We start from the raw sequence: 26726 nt of genomic DNA, 5'->3' as shown, positions 1-26726 counted from the left end.
TATTGTATATTCACGGAAGGACGTGTTGGAGGCCACAGCAAAAGCTTTAAGTTAAATTAAATGAAATGCCATGATAATAGAAACATTATGCATAACATTATCATTTCAACAGTGTGCATTTTCAGAGCATGTTTATTTTAATGATAAATCAATCAATTGTGTTCAGGCTTGGATCAATGGAACTAATGTAGTATACTTTAAGTTCCTATTTATCAGTTTCACTTTTCAAGGTTTTAAAGGGGGACAATTTGATTTTATTTTTTATGAATTATTATTGATAAAATCGTAGTGTTTTGCCAATTATTTTGGGGCCCGCTTTAAATCAATTACAGAGGTTACAGGTTGTCATGGTGGTGATCAGTGACGAGGAGGAAGGTGGAGCAGGTGGGGCGGGATTGAGAGGAGGAGGGGATTGTAGTCGACAGGGAGGTGCAGGTCCAACGTACAGACAAAGACAGAGAGGAATGGAGTCAACAGGGAGGTGCAGGTCCACCGTACAGACAAAGACAGAGAGGAATGGAGTCAACAGGGAGGTGCAGGTCCACTGTACTGTAACGTTAGGCAGACCAGCAGCTAACAAGCAACGCTAAGAGAGCTAGCTAGCTCCCTTGTAGGAGCAAGTTACGGCTGGGTCTTTTGCGGGGTCGCTACACTACCCCCTCCTTTCAGAAGTGCGCCCTCACGCTTCACGCTGCACTCTCGCGTCCCTCACGCAAGGGCACGCTCCACTGGTCGTCTTTTGCGGGGTCGCTACAGTACGGATAAAGACAGAGAAGAATGAAGTCGACAGGGAAGTGCAGGTCCACTTTACAGACAGAGACAGAGAGGAATGGAGTCAACAGGGAGGTGCAAGTCCACCGCACAGACAGAGACAGAGAGGAATGGCGTGTCAGCACTGCTTCAGAGAGTAAAAACCATTCGGTGTGCGTCTGGCGAGGCCGTCCACAGGGGGAAGGATTTATGAAAAGCTGCCAGATAGAACCAGTGTTCTCAATCTCTGCACCGCGGAGCGTTTCTTTTCTGTGAGTGTGATGAAGCACTGGTTCTCAAAGTGGCGTCTGGGGACCCCCAGGGGTCCTTGAGGAGGTTCCAGGGGTCCCAATGCAGCTAAATTTGGATTTTTCTTTTAATACTTGAGCACTGCGACACACTGAGAGCGTCACTGACACAAGCGTCACTAAAGCGCGTCAATACAACGTTTGAAAAGAAAAAAATAGGTTACCTTTCGCCGTTGCTCCAAATAATTTTGGATGGTCTTTGCCACGTTAAATCACTGTTACTCATGATACACGTTTTACTACTCTACGCTTATACATACATATGCATACACGCATGCATACTGTATATGGGTTAGGGTTAGGAGGAGCAGACAGCCTCATTATAAAGTTTCACCCTGGCTTCATGCAGCCCCAAACTAATTAAATAAACAACTTTAAAATATACATGTAACACAAATATCTGGCACATAGTCTACCAGCAGACCTTGAATAAAGAGCCCACTCACAAATTTCTATCCAACAAATTGAAAACAGGCCAAAAGCACACACAAAGCAGGAGCAGGACAACAGCGTTTTAATGAGGAGTCCATACATCATTAATCTATCAGGGTTTAAGTGGGAGCTTTTAACTCTGTACACCGCTTGTTGTCCTCTGACAATGAAAACACTGCAAACCCCACAAATAATTGAGTCGAGGGCAAGGGGCTAGCATCCAGCTTGTAAATTGAGGCTATATAGGAAGTGTGACAGTTCATATGAATGGCCTGTAGTCTCGCTGTTTCACCGCTGTTTCACCCCTGCTGGTTGCAGAAGAAATTAGGCTCTATTCAAGCGGATAGGTTTTTGGCCAAACTTTACACTTATATATGTGAGATATAGTGGCGTAGAATGTAGAAGTAAAAGTATTGAAAATTTAAAATACTGAAGAAAGTAAAAAATACCTCAACATTGTACTTAAGTACAGTTACTTTACACCACTGACTACACCACTGGAGAATATGGCTGTTGTGTTAGCCGTGGAAAATTAATATTCCTCATCGCCTTGAGTCGGGTAAACAAAGTTGTTTCCTGTTTCGCTGCTATAATCTTTGTTATCAGTGCAGGGCCAAGATGCAAGACTGGGACAATCCTATCATGTCCTCCTACTTCATCTACTGTAATCACTTACACACACATCCTCATGCTCATCTGATTGCACGCGTACACCCACGCCCGCATGCCTGCATGCCTGCACACACAACACATATGCGTGCACAGTGCACACACTCATGCACACACACACATACAAATTTAACTTGCACACAATCCTTACTAACTTGCTCATGCACTAATCCCATCCAACACGCACGCACACACGCACGCACGCACGCACGCACGTACGTATGTACTTATTTGCACATGCACAAATCCTATTCAATGCACACACAAAATACAATCTTACACACACACACACACACACAAACAAACAGAAATACTAACTTAGACATGCACTTCAACACACACAAACATGCACGCTTGCACGCATAGGCGTGCACACGAACGCACTCGCGAACGCACTGGCAAAGGCACTCGCGCCGCTCACACGCACGCACACACACACACACACACACACACACACACACACACACACACACACACACACACACACACACACACACACACACACACACACACACACACACACACACACACACACACAGAGCAGGCAGCTGATGCCAATCCCTTCAGCTCTATCTGGGTCAGCCCTAACAGAGATGGATCTACATAACTCCTACGCCCCCGTCTTTCTCCTCACTCGTTTATATTCCTCCTCTGTGTGAAGGTAATTAATAATGCCAGGCCATTAGGAAGAGAGAAAGAGAGAGAGAGAGAGAAGTGTGAGAGGGCAGAGACATTCTTTTAGACAAAGTGCACGAGGTGGCATGGGAGGAACGATGCCTAATTTATGCTCCATCGTACCACAGAGTCATGTGCTGGTCCGTGAGGCAGTTTGAGCTTGTGGATCGGCTATTTCCAGTGTGCCACATCGCCGTACGGATTACAGAGAGACACCCAGAGAATCAGAATCAGAATTATTGACACGTATTGTCACACCTTAAAAATACTTCATAGTGAAAGAAATTGCCAGGTCTCCTCAGACTTACAGTTCAATAATTAAAAACAGAATACATCAATAACACCATCGCTATATAAAAAAACTGAGTTTGTTAAAAATAAAAAGTACTTTAAAAAGCCTTTCTTCACATTATTTACTAAAACCTAATATCAATGGAGAAATGAAGAGGGAGGGAGGTGTCACCTCCATCAGCGGGCAGTCTCACCAATACAAGAGCAGGTGTTAGAGTTTCATCTCACAAGGTGTATATAGGTAACAAGTGTTAAGTGAAATGCCTGACGTAATGAATGTTTGATGACAGACCTCTGGGGTTGGCCCTGTGTTTCTCTTAAGTGCTTTGGGGATTGCCGCTGGGTGTAAAGAAAGAGAGCCAGAGTCTGTGATGTCAGTAGTGCTGTCTGCACTATAAATATAGCATAGCGGTGGTTGGGGAGTGGGGGACCGACACGTTGTTGTGCCCTAAAGGCTAGTTTCGTGCATTGCATTGACACAGTTTGTTTGGTTGAAAGTGTCGCACAAGTGTTAACTTGTTGACAATAACAAATTATGTGGATTTTGTCTGTCTACCCGCTACAACTTGTTTACGCGTGTGTTTTGTCAGTTAAATTTGTATCTTAAATAACTTTTTTTCACTTGACATCTTTATAGCTCCTCTCGAGCTCAAATATATCATGATGGATGGTGATTAATGCATGGGAAGATTTACAGTACTGTCCTCCCAGACTTCTTACGGTAGCTTGGACAAATTCTTTGCAAGCCATTCTCGTCGTTCAAGTCTTTATTTCTTGTGTTGCACTCTTCAGCGAGGCGCGCACTGTTATGCTCTAGCTCTACCACAGGCCTTTTATTTCGCAAGATACTGTACAGAGCAGTGTCTGCATCTGCAGAAATTCAGATTTATGACACAATATCTCAGTGTATCACGCAAGCCTGTGATGTGATGCAGATTTGTCTCGCTGACAGGGAAGTGCAGACAGATCATGTCGTTTATCGCTGTGGCTGTGTGCCATCCTTTTAAACATCGAGTTGTCAGCCATGTCTCTGGGTGGGGGTGGGTGGGTGGGGGTTGTTAACTCAGTCATTATCTGACTATATGAGTCACAGAAATAACATCACTTTCATGGAATAACTTAATAACAAATTTGTTTTGGGGGGTGTTGAATATTCAACTTTTTTTATACTAACACAAGGTCACTTTAGGATCACGTTTGCTGTAAATTGTAAATTAAAAATTTAAAGAAAGAAAACGTTCAGAGGTTGTCATTTAGGATGTGGAGTTAATTTATGAGGTGAAAGCATATTTTCTGAGTGTCCAATTCCTGATGGATGACCAACTTTGCTGCGTTTTTCTTGACGGAAAATCCAAAGTAATGTAATATTTAATGAATCTCATTACTTTCCACTAAAAGCCACGTAGTACTGTAATTAATTGCTTTAACCACTATACAAAAACACATAATTCATCTTAATCAGTTTAATATTAACTACGGTCAGCTACAAATAATGTAACTAATTATGCAATACCTTTTGAGTTTGATCCTCCACCATTATTCACTATGGATGCTTCTGATTTGACAGTTCCTGCATAAATATTTCATATGCCATGAAATGTCAAGAGCGGAACAACAGTGCCTTGGCAGATTGTCTCTTTGAATTGCATTGTACAGTGGATATACTGCGGGCACAGACAGCACTTCCACTGAATTTGTCTCGGTTTGGCCTCAAACTGAGCAGGAGCTGCTCTTGGTGTGTGTGTGTGTGTGTGTGTGTGTGTGTGTGTGTGTGTGTGTGTGTGTGTGTGTGTGTGCGCACGTGCGTGCGCGTATTAGCCATTCTGTGTCCGTACCCTTCAGCACGTGCTTCAGCAAGTGCTTGTATTGTGTCCAGTGCACCTTGGATATGGCCCCAATTGCCACGACAGCACGGCAAAGTGCACTAGGCTGCCCAGGTGGCAGATCAAACACGCATGTACTGTAGTCAAACCTCGGCGGACCAGGTTGCGTGCCAGAGTTGCGGAACTAGGGGAAGACAGGTAGTTGAGTACAATCGAGAGACTATGACATACTGTATGGATCAAAACATAGGGGAAAATGTGTTCTGTGTTTTACCATTACGCTGTTAAAATGCTTTTCATCGGCCTGTAATTTGTTAATATGCGCCCATCATCGCTATTCCTGTTGTCCCTGCCTTTCCACTCACATATATCCAATCGCTTGCCTTCACCATTCAGCCCCGCCCCCTCCATTTCAGTCGCTACATCCTGCTCAAGTAAGACTCAGAAAGAGGTGTGTAAGTCTACCGTGTGAACCAGCACAATGATGTGTGTGTGTGTATGTGTGTGCGTGAACGTGAGAGAGAGAGAGCGAGTGTCATTAGGGCTGAGCGATATGACTTCAAATCAATATCACGATTATTTAAATATTTTGCCTCGATTCCGATTAATGAACGATTATTTAAAAGAATATATAGTGAAAATAGCAGATCAACCAGCTCACAACGCGTTGTGACACATAGTGAGCTTGTAGATTGGCTATTTTCGCTATAACTAACTATAATACAGGGCTTAATCAGACTAATCGATTTAGTCAATTATAAAAAATCGATTAGAATTGTAAAAATATATAATGATTCGATTAAAAGTTAAGTTGGTTATTGGTTCTTAATGTCGGTTTTGATATATTTTCGGTTAATTGCCCAGCCCTAATAATCATGCCCGGTCATTTTTATATGATGTCATGGTTTCTTATTTCTTTGCCTCTTTTCTTCTGGACTCCTCAATGTGCCCTGCTGCTCATCCTTTACCTTCCTGTCTGTGATGCAGATCCATTTCTCTTTTCTGTATTGTCATCTCCTGTCTTCTCTTTTGTGTCAAAGCGAGGCAGCAGAGCATTTGGGAAATCCAGCTGAATCTTTTTTTAAATTCCTTTATCCTATTTTACTGTTCCTTTTGATGGTTGTTGTTTGTTTTGACTCAGTGTTTGCTGGCTTCTGAGTAGCCCTGGAGAGCCAAATGGGTTTTAAACGGGTTGACTTAACTTTGCCGTTTGGGTATCCTGGCATGAGCCTGTACTTTTCCACTAGTCAATTCTCCAAGGAAGTGCGTTCCGCAGGATTCGGAAGCGATGGTCTCTTATATCCATGTTGTTTTTTAGTGTGCATTTGCCCAATGTCCATATACAATCTTACTTTAACAAGTGTCGATCTCAAAGTCCCATTCCTGATCTAGTGCGTAGTGGTATTTCAAAGTAAACGTCATCATTTCAGTGTTGCTACTCTCCCTTGAAGATCTGCTTGGGGATGCAGGTATAGGCTCGTGCCAGGAACCCAAACCTCAGTCAGTTACATAAGAGTCAAACCATTGAAACAGTTGGGTCTCCAACGCTAGCTTCTAAGTAGATTTGAAAACCTGTACGTTGGCGGCGCTCCTAACATTTTGTCCAGCAGACATTGACTCTTCAGTGTTTTACTACTAAGCCATTGACCATGCAGGAACTGAGTCATAAAAGCAGCCTCAGCAGCCAAACCACAACATAACCATGGCTGTGTGGATCCATGTGTCGGCCCATCTCCATTCTCCACTCCCTCGATCCATGAAGTGCACTGTGTGGCTGCTTTTATGACTGTTACCTGCTCTTCTTTTTGCAGCCATTCTGTTTTTGACATTCAGGATCCAAAGTGTCTCTTTCCCATCATCTGACATCATCCCAATTTTAATCCATGCGTTAAATCACATCACACTCATCCCCCTGCAGTGCGCCCATCACCAAGAACATCCTCCTCTGACTACTGTGATCACACAGCCTGCTGGCACATTGGCCAGCGACCCCGACTGTGTTCACACATCTTATGTGACACTCATAACCTCGCTACCATCTCTGGAAGGTTCATGGTCGAGCTCCGTTTCATTGGAGTATAGGGTTTTCACGACACAACACGCCACGTCACTTTACCACCACATACTGAACCATACTATACATATCCAATCCAGCCCCAACCAGAGCTCAATCACGCAGTCACGGTATACCCATCGTGCTGTTCTGTGGTGCTTCTTTCCGCTCACCGGGCCCCCCATAACCACGGGGGGCCCGCATACTGTGTCTGTATTTCCCAACCAAGACCGCCTCGGAAATGTATTGATTATGTTTTTGAGTGTGGCATGGTCCAAAAACAACTCCTGGTGCCCTATCCTTCAATCCGGATCCTTACCCCCCCCCCCCCCCCACACACACACACACACACACCTGCCCCCAGCTGGGTCCCCCGCCCCTTTCAAATTGTATCTGAGGAATGCAAGGTGAGTACACAGGAAGACACCAGGATAAACGAGGCCTCCAGGCGTTGTTTTTGGACAGGGGGGGGAATCTTTCGCCTCTGTTGTCTTTACTAACAACGTTTTCTATTTCTCCGCCGGTGTTGGACGGATGTCAGCTGGCTCTATGTCGGGGGTTTTAGATCTCCTTAGAATCAGTTGAGCTCAGGTGTTTCTGCCAGCCCGCACAGCGGTGCTTATTATTGAACTATTTATTCGGATTCCAAAATTAGCGACTTGGCCTCTTTCTGTTGCGCCTGAGAGGAGCGAGATTTAATCCACTGAGGTCTCAGGCTGAAACAGTTTATGAACTTCTGATTCACAGTTACAAAAAAACTGCATGACAGTATTTAAACGATCAGAAAGCAGAACTAAGAGCTAACTAAGGCTAGAGCTAAGACCTCCAGTTAACCCAATGCAATTACATAATATATGCATGCATGTGTTTAGCCTATTGTGTAAATGCCCCCGGTGATGGGATTGGGTATGGAGATACAGAGAGCAGGTATCATGACCTACACAGCGATCTGTGGGTCATGACCTGTTGTCATTGGTTCTTCTGAGCCCAATTCTGTCGCCACCAAATTGTGTGTAACAGCAGAGAGAGGAGGCCTCGCCTACTGTACAGTACCATATCACCAAATCATAGAAGGAGGAAGACATTATTATGAACTATAGGTGGAGAGCGAGAGTGAGCGAGATGGAGAGAGATGAATGAGGTCTGCATTCTTCAACCCGAAATACAGTTAAGCTCACTCTCACCTCAAAAGACTCTCACTTTGACGGCAGCTTTGACTCACAGGCTTGGTGTGAGGTATATACCACACTGTGTTCTCTGCCTGTGGGAGCAGAGCGAGCTCCATTCCTCATCAAAGCGCTACTGCTCCGTTCACTCCTCTGCAGGGGAAGAACACTGCAGTGTGATGGAGTTCGGAGCGGAGGGGGGTGTTCGTTCTCGCTCTCATTCTCCTGCTCCTGTCAGTTATTTTACTTCCTTTATTTTTGGGGATTGAACTACCCCTGTAATAATAATTGTTTCATTTGTCCCACTTTAAAATTTTACCTTATACGACCCCGATCCCTTTTCATTTACACAGCCCGGTTGTTGAACCATAAACACGAAAATGCTGGCCTGCAGCAAAAGTTTTTTAGTTAGCGAATAGTTTTACTATCTCCCATTTGCACTGTTGGGGTTTACTGTCTATGCGATATACTGCATCATTACCTATTATGGTCCTACATTTTAATGTATCACTCGCACGTGCACACACACACACACACACACACACACACACACACACACACATACACAAGCACACACACACACACACACACACATGTGCGTGCGTGTGTGCTTGCACCGTGCGTGTGTGCTTCCCCTGTCTCAGTGTGTCTGGCTGCCCATATTTGCACCTGCAGACAGGAAGTATAACCAGTGCAGGCATAATAATTTAACCAACAAGTAATATCCTCACACGATAAAAAGGATGTTGTGTGGAAAGCCCAGTGAATAGACCCAGTGAATAGACCCAGACAGCTGCATTACCGCGCTGAATATGTGACTGTAGGCCAGGCTCAACCCGAGACACTCCAACCTGCTTTATCACTGTCTGAGTGGGTGGACCATATGGTGTTTCACCAGGCTAACCCCATTCACGCATTATGATGCGAAGAAAGCATGACAGTGGAAGGAACTGCAGCTACTTTCTTTAGAAACGTCGCACACTGTAAGCCAAGATATGAGAAAAGCATTAATCACTGTGTTTGAAACGCATGATTTGTTACCTTTTATTTGAAAAGACATCATGGCAAGCGGACCAGAAGCTTACTGGCTGCGAAAATCTTTTTTGACTTTCAAAACAAATTGTCATTTTTAATGGCATGAACGCCTACATACTGTAGGAACTCGGGAGCAGTCAGCCACCACAATTAGCTGCCTTGCTTGTCATTAATGGCATTCAGGGGCCGCTGCTGTTAATGCCAATGATTACTAGGAGGCAAAAAATTACTTCTAGCCAAATACAGTAGCCTATGACCCCAAGGCTCAGTAGTTAATTGCAAAACTTTGCTGTGTTAAGTAAACAAAGTGAAGGTTAGACTGGGTTTTTATTATTGAAATAGGGCCTGTCTTAACTACTTATAACTAAGCCATATTTTATACTTTTCAAAACATTTTTAAAATGTTTTCAAAAATGTTTAAAAATTGCAGATCTACAGTTAAGCTCACCGTGTGCATGGTGATGGCTATTTTTGAAACGTTTTGCCAATAAGGACACTCCCCACTTGATACATGCATGCTGCTTACTGTAGATTCTGTGTATTACTGTTCTCTACGTTTTATATCCAACTCAATGTCCCATTCACTTCACATAGTTTTCTGGTCTTCATTAAGGCTAAGGAGACAGCAGCATTTGTATATATTTATTTATTTATTTGAAAAGCCATACTGGGAAAACTCCCTTCATATTTGTGTGATGTCTTATCACCCAATAACAGCTGTTATGATTTTCACTCTACTACTGTAGATGACTGTTCCACCAGGTAGCCAGGATTTGCTCAGAACTTGGTAGAGAAGCTTTCTCCTATTTTCCCCCCTGGTGGAATAACCTCCAGAACAGACAACAACTTAATAATTTAGTCTCCCTGGGAGAGTTCAAAGCCCTTATTAAAAAGAGCACTGTTGTGTATCTGTTGTCCCTCGTCTGTTTTTTACACGCTCTATTCTATAATTTGTGCAACCGTATAATAGTGTGCTATCTTGGCCAGCTCCCCCTCGACAAAGTTAAGGCTAAATAAATAATTAAAAAGAAGGATTTGTAAACTTTTACTTTGAAAGTAAGTGAGTGTGGTGTTGACTCCGGGTCAGCACAAAGAAACCAATATTGCTGTTTTACTGTTGCAGAACTCAACAGTAGTTGAGTGGTCTAACAACATAACAAAACGGTACAGCAAACTGATATATCACATTTAAATGAACATCCCAGACACATTAGATTAACATATTCAGTACTTTGGAAACTGTACCCAGTGTGCAGTATAAGCTATGTGCCCTTATTGGCTATCTTAAAAAAAAAGATATGTTTGATCCCTGAAAGGCACAGATAAGATATAGAAATGGGTTGATAAAGTTGTGCTCTTCACTGATTCTGCTTACTTGGCTCTCTACCATTCCCTCGTGTAGTAGAGGTCCTGTAGGGAAGCGTGAGACACGCACGCACACACACACACAAAAACCTTGTCTCTTGGGACTCGTCGTCACAGCTCAGCACAGCAGCAGAAGTGGTGTACCTGGGCTAATTGGCCAGAGAGGGATCGCTCACTTCCCCCAAAGGAATCACCGCCTCTGTGTGTGTGTCTCCCACTATGACCCATCTCTCCACTTAACTGCTCAGGCCATATGGATATGATGATACTGTACATGGCGGAGGGAGCCTCCTCTCTCTCTCTCTCTCTTTCATCCATCCTTCTATCCCTCCCTCCCTCCCTCCATCCATCCCCCCATCCAACCATCCATCTATTCACCATGGATGGATGGATGGATGGATGGATGGAGGGCAGACTAACAACGGTGTGGATTCTGTGGAAGTGAGGTGATGAACGAGTGGAGAACACTTAACTCCTGTGTCTTTTGAAAGAGAAGGGAGAGAGTGAGATAGAGGAGAGGTGGAGATACGCAGTCCATCAAAAGAAGAGATGAGGAGGAGAGCGAGAGATGAAAAGAGAAAAGGGGAGAGAGCTCCAAAATAGCATAGCTACTACCCAGGGCCTAGTCTAACATCAGATCAGGCTCCTCCTCTATTCAATAGCTAACACACACACACACACACACACACACACACACACACACACACACACACACACACACACACACACACACACACACACACACACACACACACACACACACACACACACACACACACACTTAGTGAGCCATGCTGTTTATCTTCGCTCAAGGGAGACTTCATTCAAATAAGCGTTGATCATTGGAAAGGAGGATCTGATTTGATCAGTCATGACTAGCGATCCCGGGGGGTACTTGGCTGGCTCTCTTTCTCTCTCTCTCTCTCTCTCTCTTTCTATGTGTTGTCTCTCCTTCGCTCTCCTCTTCCTTACATCTCCCTTCTCTTCCTCTCTCAGTTTTCCTGGTGCTCTATATTTAACTCTACATCTGTTGTATTACCTCTCTCTGTACTGCCTCTCTCCGCCTGCTCTGAGCGCACTTGAGCGTGTTCTTAACTGTGAGTGAGTGTAATGGGCGTGTATGCATTGTGCTGTCTCACAACCCTCCCCCCCGCCGCGTGGTGGGAAGGAGGGGCAGACGACGACGTCTCCGATGCTCCTGGTTCCTGTCTCACTCTTTTCACAACCCCCCCACCTCCTATACCTCCGCCTCCTACTCCCCATTCCTCCTCTATTGCCTCCTGCCCCCCCTCTTCACCCACTTCCCACAGAAGCTCAGAGCAAGCCATACTACTCAGACTACTCCCCGACACGCCTTCTTATCCACAAGATGTGCACCAGCCAATACTTGGACCTGTTCATCACCATCGTCATAGGACTCAATGTCATCACCATGTCCATGGAGCACTACCAGCAGCCCAAGGTGAGAGACAGTGATGCGGGGGTGTGGGGGGTTTCACATTCGACTTCAACCAGCCGATGGCTAGTCTGGTAAACCATCCCGGTCGCGTGAGCTTCACATTATCATGCGTCTTCTGCAGACCAGTCTGGCCCAAGCACTGGGTGGACGTTTTGCAGGAAACAAAAAGTGGAAGAGCCAATTGGTGTCTGTCTGCTGATCACAGGGTCCTGAGTGGTGAGCGTGCTGATGGCTGCTCAAATGGTTATGATGATGAGCAGTCGGGGTGAGCAGTTAGGGGTTAAGTCTCTTGCTCAAGGACATTTTAACACAAAGCCGGGGATGGGAGGGGAACCGGTCACCTTCTGTTTCCCAGATGGCCTCTCTGCCTGTTCAGCTATGGCCACCAAGAGGGTCTAGAAGAGGGTCTTCCTTTGTGTACGGGGCATATCTCGCAAACTGTCAGTAGGCCAAAAAGTTATAACTAATTTTAAGTCATTTCCATATAATTCATTATAAAAAGCAATTGACATTATTGTCTAGATATGCAGCCTGCTAGTATGTAAATATCTGAAGTTGTCCCTTATCTGTTGCTATACCTTGAATTAATTTCATCCATCATGGGGCACCTTTTCTGACAGCTTAGGGATACACACAAAACTCAGGAGTACCACAGGAAATCATGGGGCAGTGTATCTCACACCGTCACCTGAACTAGCTATAGTTCAAGTGAGACACGATGAAAAACTTTTGAAAATTGCAGAACATTTGCAAGTTAGAAAGAACTATTACTGTGTATATGATGTCACTTCGTCCGGACACAGGGAAAAGAGTTATTACAGTACAGGTACATTTAGTAGGATCTCCTTGACTATCACCATGCTTGATGTCAGAAACCTTTCGACTCTGAACTGCCCTCTGGTGGATGTACTGCTTAAAGGAGAATGAAACAGGCTGATTTTGTTCGTTTTCCAGTTTAGGTAAAAAAAAGCGACAGCAGATTAAAAACATGGCAGACTAGTAAACAACTCAGCTGCACCAAACACATTAATAATAATGAGTGTATTAGATTTTCATAGGTGTGTCCAAAGCCAAGAGGATGCCAATGTGCAAGCATGATGGACAGACACACCTAAAGTCTAACACACCCATTAGTAATTTGATTAGCTGCAGCTGTGTTGTTTACATCACTGTGTACTATAAGGTCAGCGTTATCCAGCCAGCCATGTTTTTACCCTGCTGTAGTTTTTAATCTGTAGTGGGAAAACAAAATTAGCCTAGAGTTTCATGCCCACATCCATGCCAATGTAAAAGACGCATTGGAAGTATGAGAGCAGTGATGGTTACATGTTGGACACGTTTGAAACTGATTTATTTTCACATCGTCATCGTCGGGTGGAAACCTTGTACGTCCAAAAGCATTACTTTTCAGGAAATTGAAAAAAATAACCTGTGTTCCAATGGATCCAATATAGTTATTTTTCAGCCACAAGCTGTTGTTAATATTTTTTTTATATGGAGATACAAGGTTTCTGCCCGGCAACAACGATATGCAAAGGGAGTATACGTGGGCCTATAGAAGTACATCTGTAGAAATGTGGTACCTGTAGTATTGTGAAAGTGGATAGTGTGGTATCTACAGTATTTGACTAGAGGCAGATGGGGGGGGGGGGGGGGCATGCTGGATAAGACAAGGTAATGAAGTAAAAGGCTAGTCGATGTGGTTTGCTGAGCTGAGTGGGTGGCCAACAGATAGAGGTTTTACTGAAATCCCTGCTGACTTGGCTTATTTTCTCTCCATTCTTCTTCTCTATTAAAGGTCAGTTTTTACATGGAGTTGAGTGTGGTGAATTCTCCTATGGGTAAAAAAAAGGCTGCCTTTATTATTATTCTGGCCTTTTCACAAAGAAAGTAGGATAGGCGAGTGGTGTGAACGCTCTATTATATGAAACTATGAACTAATCCTGAGCTGAGTTTACAGTATAGGTTCTTGTATAGTAAGTCTATGTATCACAGTAGAGAAGCTGTGTGAACACCCAACCTGTTTTTAGGTCAGGTACGGGATAAAAATCCATGTGAAGACTGAAGGAAATGGATATCTGCACCCTGGAGTTCCCAGTACTACTTTGACCAGCAATGGTTCAACCCAACACGGTTTTCATCAGGCTTTTTTGTTGATATCCATCCACTGCCTTCAAGTGATGAAAAAAATATCTACTGTATAACCTTGTTCTTTCTCATACAATTATTTTTTTAATATCCAGAGGTTGGACGAGGCGCTCAAGATCTGCAACTACATCTTCACACTCATCTTCGTTCTGGAGTCGGTCTTCAAGCTGGTGGCGTTCGGCTTCCGACGCTTCTTCAAAGACAGGTCAGAGAATAAAAGGTTATGCGGTCCGTGTCCCTGAGGTTATACACTGTGTAAAAATCACTCCCCTCTTTCCCAATGTCTCCACCACAGACCCAGCAGGAAGCCACAGGTCCAGAGTAAACATTTACCTAATTTGCTTTTTTTCGCTCCGTGCACAGTAAAATCCTCAGTGTTAATGTATCAATTTGTAACTCTGAGAGGTATACACATGTAACCAAATGGACCCGTAAAAATCCAGTTGGTTGCATTTGTACACTCAGAGTAAAAAGAAAACACTGTGTGCCATGTGGAAAAAGTGAGGTGGTTTGGGTGAGCCTTTAAGTGCACTTTAGGAAGGTGCTCTGGTGGATAGCTCTGCACGTTAGCAGTGGTGGAAAGTAACTCATTACATTTACTTTAAGTACTGTACTTAAGTACAATTTTGAGGTATTTTGACTTTACTGGAGTATATCTAATTTTCAATACCTTTACTTCTACCCCACTACATCTCAGAGACACATTTCGTATTTTTTACTCCACTTTGTAGATTTTGATTATCATTAAGAAACCACTTCACTTCAGACCTACTGTATATGCTTTTGCAATTTGAAAATAGCCGATCTACAAGCTCACAACACGTCGCTTTGCATTGTGAGCTTTTACGTAGATCGGCTAAAATTCAAAGGATTTTTATACATCCTATAATACATTGCTAAACCCAAAACCCAAAAACAAACCCTGCCACTGTGTGGGAATAAACACAAAAACAACATATCAATGTCACTAACAACATAAGCCACAACGCGCATAATGACTTCGCGCAGTCTGTAGGCCACTTCACACTGCTCAGCACACATCTGCCCCCTCGAAGCATAATTAATTGCGGCCAACATAAACTCACAACATTACGGTCGGCCATGTTGTTCCTTAGCGTCATCGCCGAACACCGCCCAGCGAGACCCAAACCGCGAGGCGGACCAAATTTCGTGTACACCATTTGTGTTACCTTTTATTTCCTCCGAGGTGGAAACTGGAAAGACTGGTGATGCGAGGTTAGTTCCCTTTAGCTCTCAGCACGCTGTCTGTGTGTGTGTGTGTGTGGACTACTGCACGCTTTTGTGGGTCTTTGCGAATCCCGAAGTGGAGTTTATTGGTCATTGGAACGGTGATGCACGTCACCCCTTTGTCAAGTGGGTATTTTCAAACCCTGGAATGGATTTAGGGGAGCATCAGAGTGTTTGTGTTGGAGCGCCTCAGTGCGGCTGCAGAGTTCATGTGCAACCTCTTGCATGCGATGTTTCGCGGGGGTCCAAAAGGGTCCGCGATGTTTGGCGGGGGTCCCGACACTCCCAGGGGACCCGGGGGTCTCCCATATTGAATATCAGTGTGGCCACATTTGCGCCAGAAACAAGCAAACACCTTCATGAAAAAAAAAAAAAACAGCCGAAGGGGTCCGCCATGTTCCAGGGGGGTCCCAACACTCCCAGGGGGTCCGCGGACCACCAGGGGGGCCGCGGACCCCCACGTAAAAAAAAAATATAAACATTTTTTTCAATTTTTTTTTTTTTTTTTACTTTTGGAAAGTTCTATCCCACCATTTTGGTACCCCAAAATAAGCGCGCCATCACAGCCCTAGAGCCCCGTGCGCGGCTGGGGTCGAGGGGGGCGTAGCCCCCCGAGACTCTAGTTTTATACATTTGAAAACTTGTGAAATGGGACATTCTGCGTAATGACTACTTTTACTTTTGGTACTTTGCGAATATTGTGATGCCAATACTTTTGAAAGCCGGACTTGTACTTGTAACAGAGTATTTCTACAATAGGGTATTGATACTGTTACTTAAGTAAAACATGTGAGTACTTCTTCCATCTCTGCACGTTAGCCCCTCCATGAATACCAATGGCCTCATTAAACAGCCATAAAACACTCCTGCTCAGATGATATCATGGCTTAAAAATCCCTGGCTTCCCGCTGAAAAATCACACGAGAACACAACACGAGCGCACAGGCAGGCTCGCAGCCTCTCACTTACTGTAACATACCTGCACGGCCACAGGCACATTTATGCACCCGCCGCAGGACATAACGACATGCACAGGCACACCGCGCCGCGGCCGGCCCCGGTGTGGTTTATAAACCAGAGCTGACCACTGAGCGTCCACCGTGATGTCTGTTCTCTTTGCCAGACTGGAGCTGTGTCCTTTTTGGCTCGAATCCAGAGTCTCACGTAACCACACACATACACACATACACACACACGCGCCCACAGATACACAGAGAGAGACACATACTCATGCACGCACACACACGCACACATATTTACTGGCCATACACAGGCCAGCCAGGACCCCTGGGGTGGATCTGAAAATCTCAGTGAGTTGTAAGTTGATTTGCTGTTGCTATGTTGATTCATGTATTCTGAGTGGTCAGACGTTGACGCGAGAGATAAATTATGGAGTGGCGTCAGAGAGAGAGAGAGAGAGAGAGAGAGAGAGAGAGAGAGATAAGGTAGAGAGAGAGGGAGTGATAGAGAGATACAGTAGGGAGAGAGATATAGTAGAGGGATAGAAAGAGAGAGTTACAGTAGAGGGAGAGAGACTGGTTGGAAATACTGTAGAGGGAGAGAGAGAGAGAGAGAGAGAGAGAGAAACTTGAGGCCTTATGTTAGTACAATATAGAGCAGAGGTCAGACCACCCATCCAGTTGCGCACGCACGCACGCACGCACGCACGCACGCACGCACGCACGCACGCACGCACACACACACACACACACACACACACACACACACACACAGAAACATCTGTCTAAGTTGATTTCAAACATGAAAAACTATAAAGCTGAGTTCAGTATATTTGATTTGTTCACTGTATGTTTTGGTTATTACAATCTGGGGACCATTTACAACTCCCATATGCATGAGTTAATTTTTATCCTGGCATTTTATTGACCTCTTTGGGACCGACCGACTTCAAACTCGACGCGCGTAGCGGCAAGGACTCGAGGGAGTGATTTTGCAGTGTAGTATCCATATATGTGTGCTTGTGGGAATTATATACTGTACCGTATGTATACCTGTGCATTTATGCCTGTGTGTGTATTTTGAGTGTGTATGTGAGTGCCTGCGTGCAAGCAGGTACTTGCAATACTACTTGTGAGGGCCAAATGTCCTCACAAGTATGTTCAAATTTGAAAAATAGACATTATGGTCCTCACCGTTGTGCACCGGTGTTGCACAACTAAGTATATAACTCAGGCTGTAGGGTGAGGGTTAGGATCTAAAATGGCAAAAAATAAGGTTTATGAGATTGCTGTCCTACATTTTCTATGTCCTCACAAGTATAGTAATACCAACGTGTAACGTGTGTGTGTGTGTGTGTGTGTGTGTGTGTGTGTGTGTGTGTGTGTGTGTGTGTGTGTGTGTGTGTGTGTGTGTGTGTGTGTGTGTGTGTGTGTGTGTGTGTGTGTGTGTGCGTGTGTGTGTACGCGAGCACAGGTGGAACCAGCTGGACCTCGCCATCGTGCTGCTGTCCATCATGGGCATCACCCTGGAGGAGATTGAGGTTAACGCTTCGCTTCCCATCAACCCCACTATCATCCGCATCATGAGAGTGCTGAGGATAGCTCGAGGTAGGAGCTCTGCTCTCACACACTTTGCAGCCACACACACACACACACATGCATGCGTGCGTGCGTGCTCACACAGTCTCGTTCCGTTCACGCTCCCGCGGTTTTAAGATGCCTTGTAAAACAGCGTCGTCCCTGAGCGGGACTCCCCTCTTTGTCATTTTCGCATGGCGGGTCTCAGCGGGGAACCCGGGCAGGGTGTGAGCCAAGCAGATGGTCACAGTCAGCTAATGCACAGCACCAGCAGAGAGAGAGAGAGAGAGAGAGAGAGAGAGAGAGAGAGAGAGAGAGAGAGAGAGAGAGAGAGAGAGAGAGAGAGAGAGAGAGAGAGAGAGAGAGAGAGAGAGAGAGAGAGAGAGAGAGAGAGAGAGAGAGAGAGAGAGGGGTTGAATGGTGGGGGGTAAAGGAAGGAGGATGAGAACATGTACTGTAAGTGGTAGACACCCCAGGGCCCATAAGAAAGACGATGAAGTTTAGTAGTGAGGACAGGACAGCTGACATACTGTACCCCATAGACATACTGTACAGTATAGTATAGCATATCTTTGTATAGTGCAGTGCTGGAAAAAGTACTCAAGTACAATATTGATACTTATCAAGTATCAATATTGCAACAATGTGGAAATACTCTTGTTACAAGTAAAAGTCCGTAATTCAAAATTTACTTGAGTAAAAGTACAAAATTATTGGTATTAAAATGTACTTAAAGTACCAAAAGTAGAAAGTACTCATTACACATATCCCCATTTCACAAGTTTTCAAATGTATAAAAATCTTTTGAAAATAGCAGATCTACAAGCTCACAATGCGCCGCGAGTGAGTTTGTAGATCGGCAATATAAATAGCCAAAGTTTAAATAGGGCTGCAGTGGTTAATGTATGTTTTGTAATAATAATCAAAATCTACAAAGTAACTACAGTATAGTGACTAAAGTTTTCAAATCATTGTATTGGAGTAAAAGTACAATATCTGCCTCTGAGATGCAGTGGAGTAGAAGTAAAAGTACTGAAAACCGGAAATACTCCACTAAAGTAAAAAAGACCTCAAAATTTTACTTAAGTACAGTACTTGAGTGAATGTACTTAGTTTACTTTCCACCACTGGTACAGCGTGAGATAAGAGAAATAGTAACAGCACACTGTATGATACCATATAGTGAGATTTCCATGTCGTGGCATGAGCGAACTTCTGTAAGCATCTTGGGTCGTTGGATGTGACAGAGTCAAGGGGTTTACCGCCCGATCCTCGTCAGGCATTTTGAGCCATGTACGTCGTGCAGTGCACCGACGATCGTCAACGCGACACTGTTATATAACAACACATAAAAATACAGAGCAGGTCGCTGTTTGACTTAACAGAAACGGCAACCTTTACTGGCAAGATCACTGCCTTTACCCTTTTCCCTCGGCGAACAGCGTGAGTCGTGACATGTCATGTAACGTACGATGCGGCCAAAAGCGCACAGTCTGCAGGAACCCGGGGGGGATGAAGTTTGGAGCAAAGGGAGAGAGCAGTTGTGATGGATGACGTCTGACCTGAAAATAGATTATATGAGAACAGAACAAAGTAGGAAAGAGAGTAATTGATGTCAGAGCACGAAAAAGAACGAAGTAAAGAGAGACAAGACGTGACGCAAGATGGATGAAAGAAAGCTGTACCAGAGAGAGAGAGAGAGAGAGAGAGAGAGAGTGAGAGTGAGAGTGATAAGAGAGGGAGAGAGAGAGAGAATTTACATGAATTTATTCAAAGGATAGCCCCTTGAGATGTAACATCTAACTTACAAAGGGGTCCCATAGACACACATACAGACAGCTCACTCACCCTCTCCCACCCAGCATTACTGAAAGGTTATTTTAAGATGAGAAAATAAAGATGTACCGATGGCCATTGAATAGAAAGCAATAATTATTTGCCATTATGGCGTTTTATTTTGAAAATATTTACATCAAAACTGGACTTACTGAAATGTTATGGCCAAATAAATCTATGCTAGCTATGGATTTCATGCAGTTTTCTAAGCCAAATGTCGTAGTTGGATAAAGGGGTGCTAGGATTCAGACATCTGGGAAGAGGTTACTGTATGTCGCCACGCTCATGTCACCATGACTCAGCCATAACCCTATCAAAAGTTCCCAATGCAGCTACGCCCAAATATGGAGTGTGTTGTCTAACCTCAATGTGTCGTCATGGCATCAGGCGCAAATAAATCTCAGGCGCAAACAAAACTCCACATATTGGTACAAAAGGGTCCTCATTGACTAATGCTGCATTCGGGGGGGGGGGGGGGTTGGAGTAGCAGGAGAGGAGCTTCTGTCTGATTACTGAGTGTCTAATGATGGAACTTGCAGGGGAGTCCTCAATGATTGCTTTCACACAGAAGACTGGGCTACTACACCTACTCTGTATTTGTGTGCACACGCATGCATGCATGCATGGGCGTGCGTGCGTGCGTGCGTGCGTGTGCGTGCGTGCGTGCACGTGTTTGTGCGTGCGTGTTGTGTCCCTATTTGCATCAATACACGCAGACCAGAACCTCCAGAATATAGCCTTACTATCAGTCTTATTATTGTAGCCTCATTTGCTACAATGATAAGACTGGAAAGCCTGAAAAGACAAATATGTAAGCTGACATATACTAGACAGCTTCATCACAAGCTAATATATAAGTACAGAGTCCATTAATTTTCAATCACTGGCAATTAAAAGCTGAGGACTGGATTTAATTACTACCTATCTCAATTCACTCCTCTGGTTCACTATGTATGTATCGCCTGGCTGTGTCACTCAACCGGAGTCAATTAAAGTCACGCCCACCTTCTAACGAGATTTCGGACCCCAATCAGCAGTGTGTGACCTCAATCAGCCTGTCAGCACGTCTGAAAGAATTCCTCATGGCTATGATATCGTCGCTGTCGGGTGGAAACTTCGTGTCTCCAAAACGCCTTTTCTATTATTATTTTTAAAACATTTTAAAATTGTGAAAATAGTAGATCTACAAGCTTGTACATATGCTATTTTCACTGCTTTTGTGCGACACTCTTGTGTGATGAAGTTGGGGCATAAATTTACGAAAATTGAAGTTTGGAGATATGAGGTTTCTGCTCGACAGCGAAGATATCCTGGTAGGATCTAGTAGCGTAGGTGAGATGAACGCTGGTACAGCTTTTCTAGTGCATCGGTTTCATTTCAGTTTCAAAGGAGGTATGAATGGGTACCAGTCCCTGTTCACTTATGAAAGACAAAAAATGTTAATGCCGCAATCCATAACTTAAGTTTCACGTCCCATGTCGTATTCGAATCCCAGGTCTCACGCGTGGGAGACCAAATTTCTACCGCTCTTCAAAATGAAATGAAGTATTGCACTTACAGTATGAGCTTCAGGTGGTACTACTTGTCAAGTATGTCACCAGGGTCTACACTTTCTCAGTGGAAGAGTAGGGAGATCACCCCCAACCACACTGCAGATGTACTACTTATATTGCATTAACGTAGTCTCCCACACAGATTTGTTTAATGAATCTTTCTTTCCTTTATTTATTCAGGGGAGCCCACTGAGAGCAAGCTCTCTTTTTCAGGGACGCCCTGATAACAGCATATAACACATATGAAATACATACATAATGAAAAACAAACAACAAACATTTGAATCATATTACAATCATCGCAGATGCAAACAAACAGTGTTTACATGAAACAGGTGCAGTCACTATGAAATGTGTCCTCGAGAAGTACCCTAAATGTCTCTATTGAAACCAATCGCTCCAGTTTCAGAGAGTCCTGAAGTTTGTTCCATTTGTGTGGAGCATAATACATGAAAGCAGTCTTTCCTTGTTCGCTTTTCTTACGTGGACTCGTATATCTAATGTGTTTTTGTGAACGTGTTGAGTGTCCAGAAACCTTTGGTACTAGGAGCGAAGACAGGTATAGAGGAAGCTTGCCACACAAGGCCTTATAAATAAAAAGAATACAATGTTGCTCTCTTCGTACTGCGAGAGATGACCAACCCACTTTATCATATAAAATACAGTGATGGGTGTGATAGTCATCACCAGTGATAAATCGTAGGGCACTGTGGTAGACAGCTTCAAGAGGCTTAAGTGTAGAGCTTGACGCATGCATGTATAGCACATCACCATAGTCAAACACAGACATTATGACAGATTGAACAACAGTTTTTCTGCTGGAAAGAGAAAAACAGGATCTGTTTCTGTAGAGGAAACCAATCTGCCCTCTTAGTTTTTTGGTTAGGTTCTCCACATGAATCTTAAATGTGAGCTTGGAATCTAGCCAAATGCCCAGGTATTTGTACGATGAGACCAGTTCAATTTGTTCACCTTTAAGAGTGTAAACACCAGTAGAGGGATTTGTGTTTGGAGATCTGGTAAATACCATGCATTTTGTTTTGTTAGCGTTCAGGACTAGCTTAAGTTGAATTAGAGCCCTTTGAAACCTATTGAAGGCAGTCTGCAAATTTGCAGTGGCTGCTTCAAGTGTTGGGCCAATGCTGTATAAAATTGTGTCGTCCGCATACAAATGGACATCCCATTGCGGGGAGGGGAGTGCAATATTGTTTACATAGAGAGTGAATAAAAGGGGGGGAATGTGCATAGCTCTCAAGTGAGCTTGTAGATCATCTAGTTTTGCAGTCGGACACCATCGTATGATGAATAATAACATAGGGCTGAAGTGGTTAATCACAGCACAGCACCCATATTCTGGGGGGAACATTAGACTTCCTCAAAACCGCCATAGTCCGCAATGTACAACAGGACAATAGTCTTCTAGCTTGCCATAGAGTATGTATTGCTCCTGGTATTGATGATGATTTGTATTGCATTGTATGTTTTGTACTGTATGTCTTGCTGATGAATTGGAATACGCAGGACCACAATGGAAATAAGCCATCAAGGTTTTGTGTTATCCTTTTAGCATAACTTAAGTTCTGTCAGGACAACTCATGAATGGATAAAGGACAACTCATGAATGGATAAAGGACAACTCATGAAGGATAAGATATTTATATTGAATATAAAATGAGCAATATATTTATTATGGTTTGGCAATGAATTGAATCTGCTTTTAGGTACTCTGATAAAACGCATCTCCCAACCATAGGGACTCCGAATCCCCCGCACATAAACAGCAGATCCAAAATGACAGGTGGTAGCTGGGGTGGTGGAGGATTAGCAGCAATTGTTTAGCAAGACAGCAGTGGTGAGAGTAGCAGCAAAAGTAAGCTGGGCTGAGTAGTGCAAACTTCCAGTTAAAGGTAGGGTAAGTGATATTTTTTGGGTTAAAACAAAAAGTATTTTGTTAAAAGGTTAAAGCACTATATTCTGATAGTAATCATTGCTATAGAGTGTTTGTTCAGTAACAGGAGTCTCCCCGTCTCTCCAGCTCTTTAATAAACAGAAAATACATTTATCGGTAGGTGTCAAAATCTCAGCCAATCAGGAGAAAGTACCCATTTTTAAGCTTCATTTTATAGTGTTCCAGTTCCAATTTTGCCTGCTCATTTCTTAGTGTCATCACTTCCAATTTCACTTGTTTAATCTATATCCCGATTGAGTTCTCTATCCTGATTGGATAAAAATGGAAATGAAACTGAAACGAAAATTAATTTTCTGTTTTATAAAGAGCTGGAGAGACAAGGCGACTCCTTTTACTGAACAAACACTCTATAGCAATGAGTACTATCAGAATATAGAGCTATTTAACACTTATTTTAACCAAAGAAAATCACTTACCCTACCTTTAAATAGAGTGGTCTGAGAATGAAATGAGTGTGTGATTGGATGAGTGGATGTGAACGTGGAGCTGAGGCCGCCCAATGGTCGGCCCCCAAAAACTGCACTGAGTTCCCTGACAGAACTTGCTCTGCGCATGTCTGTGCCAAGCGCGACGCTCATTAATTGTACTCAAAAAGTAGTGAAAATATAAAGTTCTGGATTGCAGCTTTGATATTATGACAGGCCTTTTCATTATGTGTGTGTGTGTGTGTGTGTGTGTGTGTGTGTGTGTGTGTGTGTGTGTGTGTGTGTGTGTGTGTGTGTGTGTGTGTGTGTGTGTGTGTGTGTGTGTGTGTGTGTGTGTGTGTGTGTGGGTGTGTGTGTGGGTGTGCGCGCGTGTTCCTGCAGTACTGAAGCTGCTGAAGATGGCAGTGGGGATGCGAGCTCTGCTGGACACCGTTATGCAGGCACTGCCTCAGGTAAACAAACCAGCCAACATCTTGACACATCTCGCTGAAGCCTTCATTAAATCCCTGCCCCGCCGCCTACAGTACTGTATATATACTGTATATGTGTCTATGGAACCCTTTCATCATAATTATGTCCCTTTGGAGCTATGGCCCCATCCCAGGATCCCATAATTGTCTTTTTCTTTTGTATGTTGAGCGTCCCTTCAATGACCCTTCCCGTGGGAACTTGGAAAACGTAGCTGTGTCGGGTGGAAACCTCATATGTCCCAAACCGTTCCTTTTTATTACTAAGAAAACCTTTAAAATAGCGAAAATAGCAGATCTGCAAGCTCACAATGTGCCGTTATGTGACGAGTTGTGAGCCTGTAGAGCAGCTATTTTCACTACTTATATGTGACACTCTTGTATGATGGAGGGCATTGATTTACGAGAAAAAAAAAACATAAAAAGTTGAAATAGGGAGATAAGAGATTTCTGGCCAACAGCAACGAAAAGCAGGTTGTTTGAAGATCCCTCTGTGCAGTGTTGATGGAGGGTGATAATGAGGCTTCGCAACATTCAGTAAAAGTGACACAGACAGTATTAACATTCCTCACAACGAATATGTTGAATATGCGCTGATACCATCTCAGGCTCTGATAAAGCTTCTAGGGCACCGCTGATAATTCCCCCAAAGCATACAAGAAGTGCTCGTAATTAATAAGTCCAGTAATGGGATATGGAAAGTCTGACGTTGTGAGACGATTAGCACTGACAGAGGTGGTTAGGGCGTAAAATGGTAAGGCTGTTCATTACCTGTTGCTAAGCCCCTTTTAACCAGCCTGCTTATCTCCTTTTTCCACTTCAGTAGCAGGTACACTATTAAATGTATAACTCTTTATCATAATCCTCCCCTTTCTCATCTTTTTCTGCTCTGTCCCTTCACAATACAACCCTGTGTTTGACTTTGAAAGTGTAAAAATGGATGAGATTAACATTCTCCTGTGTTGTTCCTGGTTATCCCTCATTAGTTTTTTTTAAACTGTGTTTTGTGTCACTTAGTACTTCACTCCGGAGCAGCTTTGATTTCCTTTTTGCTGTTTAATCGGTGTCACAGCGTTGTGTTTATTTTCTCACCGAACTGGGTTAGCTGTCATTTTTTGGGTTGATTTGGACCTACAGTACATAATCCTGTTCCTTCTGGAGGCTAATTTACACATCGCACGACGCACAACCCCTTTCAATAAACGTTGCTCCAGTTTGTTTTTGTTTTGAGAGTTCTCTCTCTTGTCAAAGGATGTGTGAGTCAGGCATTAATTGTCTCTGTCTTCCTGTCGTCTCCCTGCAGGTGGGGAATCTGGGTCTTCTGTTTATGCTTCTGTTTTTCATCTTCGCAGCGCTGGGAGTGGAGCTGTTTGGTGACTTGAGTAAGACACAGAAAAACATATTCACGCATGCACGCACGCACATGGTTCAAGGTTCAAGGTTGTACTTTATTGTTACATCTTGTGTACAGGTACATAAGAGTAAAACTTTTTTTTTTCACACACACACATACGCACGCACACACATACATGCACACACGCACACACGCACACGCGCACACACACACACACACACACACACACACACACACACACACACACACACACACACACACACACACACACACACACACACAAGTTCTTCATTATTCTTTCTGATGTTTTGATGTAATGTAGTAGTTCCTAATTAACTGATTTCTTTGTGGGAATAATATATTGAACCCTTCAACTGTAGCTTTTATCTTTCAGATTAATGTAATTGCAATGACCATCATCTCATTGCTCTGTTATGCTCTTATAATTCAACCCCACCCATCGGACTGTCTCCCATACAGTGGGTCGGAACCAATTTCTGGGTCGCGGACCAATTGTATGGGTTACGACGAGTAAATATCCCTTTTAGGTTCCTAAAGAAATTTTAAATGATCATTTCAAAAGATTTCCCAAAATTATAAAAATAATATAAATAATAATCAAAATGTTTCAGAAATAAATAAAAAAGTCTAACATAAAAAAGAATACACTTTTCCCCCAAATCTAAGAAATTCCATACATTTTATATACTTAAGAAGTAGTGAAAATAGCAAGCTCACAACACATCGCATAGCAACGTGTTGTGTTGAGCTTGTAGATCGGCTATTTTCACTAGTTTGGGTGCAGGGGAAACATCAAATTTCTCTTTTGGGTCTCAAGCTAAAAGGTTTGGGAATCACTGCTACAATCTGACTTCCTATATCGTCCTCTCTCTCTCTCTCTCTCTCTCTCTCTCTCTCTCTCTCTCTCTCTCTCTCTCTCTCTCCGCTGTCCTGTCAGTTTGTGATGAGCTACATCCATGTGAGGGTTTGGGCCGCTATGCTACGTTCAAGAACTTTGGCATGGCATTCCTGTTGCTGTTCCGAGTTTCCACTGGAGACAACTGGAATGGCATCATGAAGGTGAAGTGACACCGTTCTGAACCTATAGGATTGCGACGCATTGTGACCTTGTTGATTGGCTCTGTTTTTTTTTTGGTTTTAGT

At 43.6% G+C, this 26726-nt stretch overlaps 1 protein-coding gene across 4 annotated transcripts in view; it reads left to right on the top strand.

Annotated features, from left to right (window-relative positions):
- cacna1g (calcium channel, voltage-dependent, T type, alpha 1G subunit) overlaps positions 1–26726 on the top strand; it is a gene marked incomplete at its 5' end in the record, with an annotated part of 167363 nt that overhangs the window by 123469 nt on the left and 17168 nt on the right. For 3 of the 4 annotated variants that reach the window (XM_084077512.1, XM_084077509.1, XM_084077511.1), the window contains 6 exons: positions 11878–12029; positions 14270–14379; positions 17856–17989; positions 24124–24194; positions 25513–25591; positions 26522–26643. In XM_084077512.1, coding sequence (XP_083933638.1) covers positions 11878–12029; positions 14270–14379; positions 17856–17989; positions 24124–24194; positions 25513–25591; positions 26522–26643 — 668 coding nt within the window. The remainder of the gene's footprint in view (positions 1–11877; positions 12030–14269; positions 14380–17855; positions 17990–24123; positions 24195–25512; positions 25592–26521; positions 26644–26726) is intronic. The other variant, XM_084077510.1, reaches the window with a different exon arrangement.

This window comes from Gymnoscopelus microlampas (genome assembly GCF_963454915.1).
Source record: "Gymnoscopelus microlampas genome assembly, chromosome: 14".
NCBI classification, from domain to species: Eukaryota; Metazoa; Chordata; class Actinopteri; order Myctophiformes; family Myctophidae; genus Gymnoscopelus; species Gymnoscopelus microlampas.
Note: the sequence above shows the minus strand (reverse complement) of the source record. Positions and strands in the feature narration are given on the sequence as shown.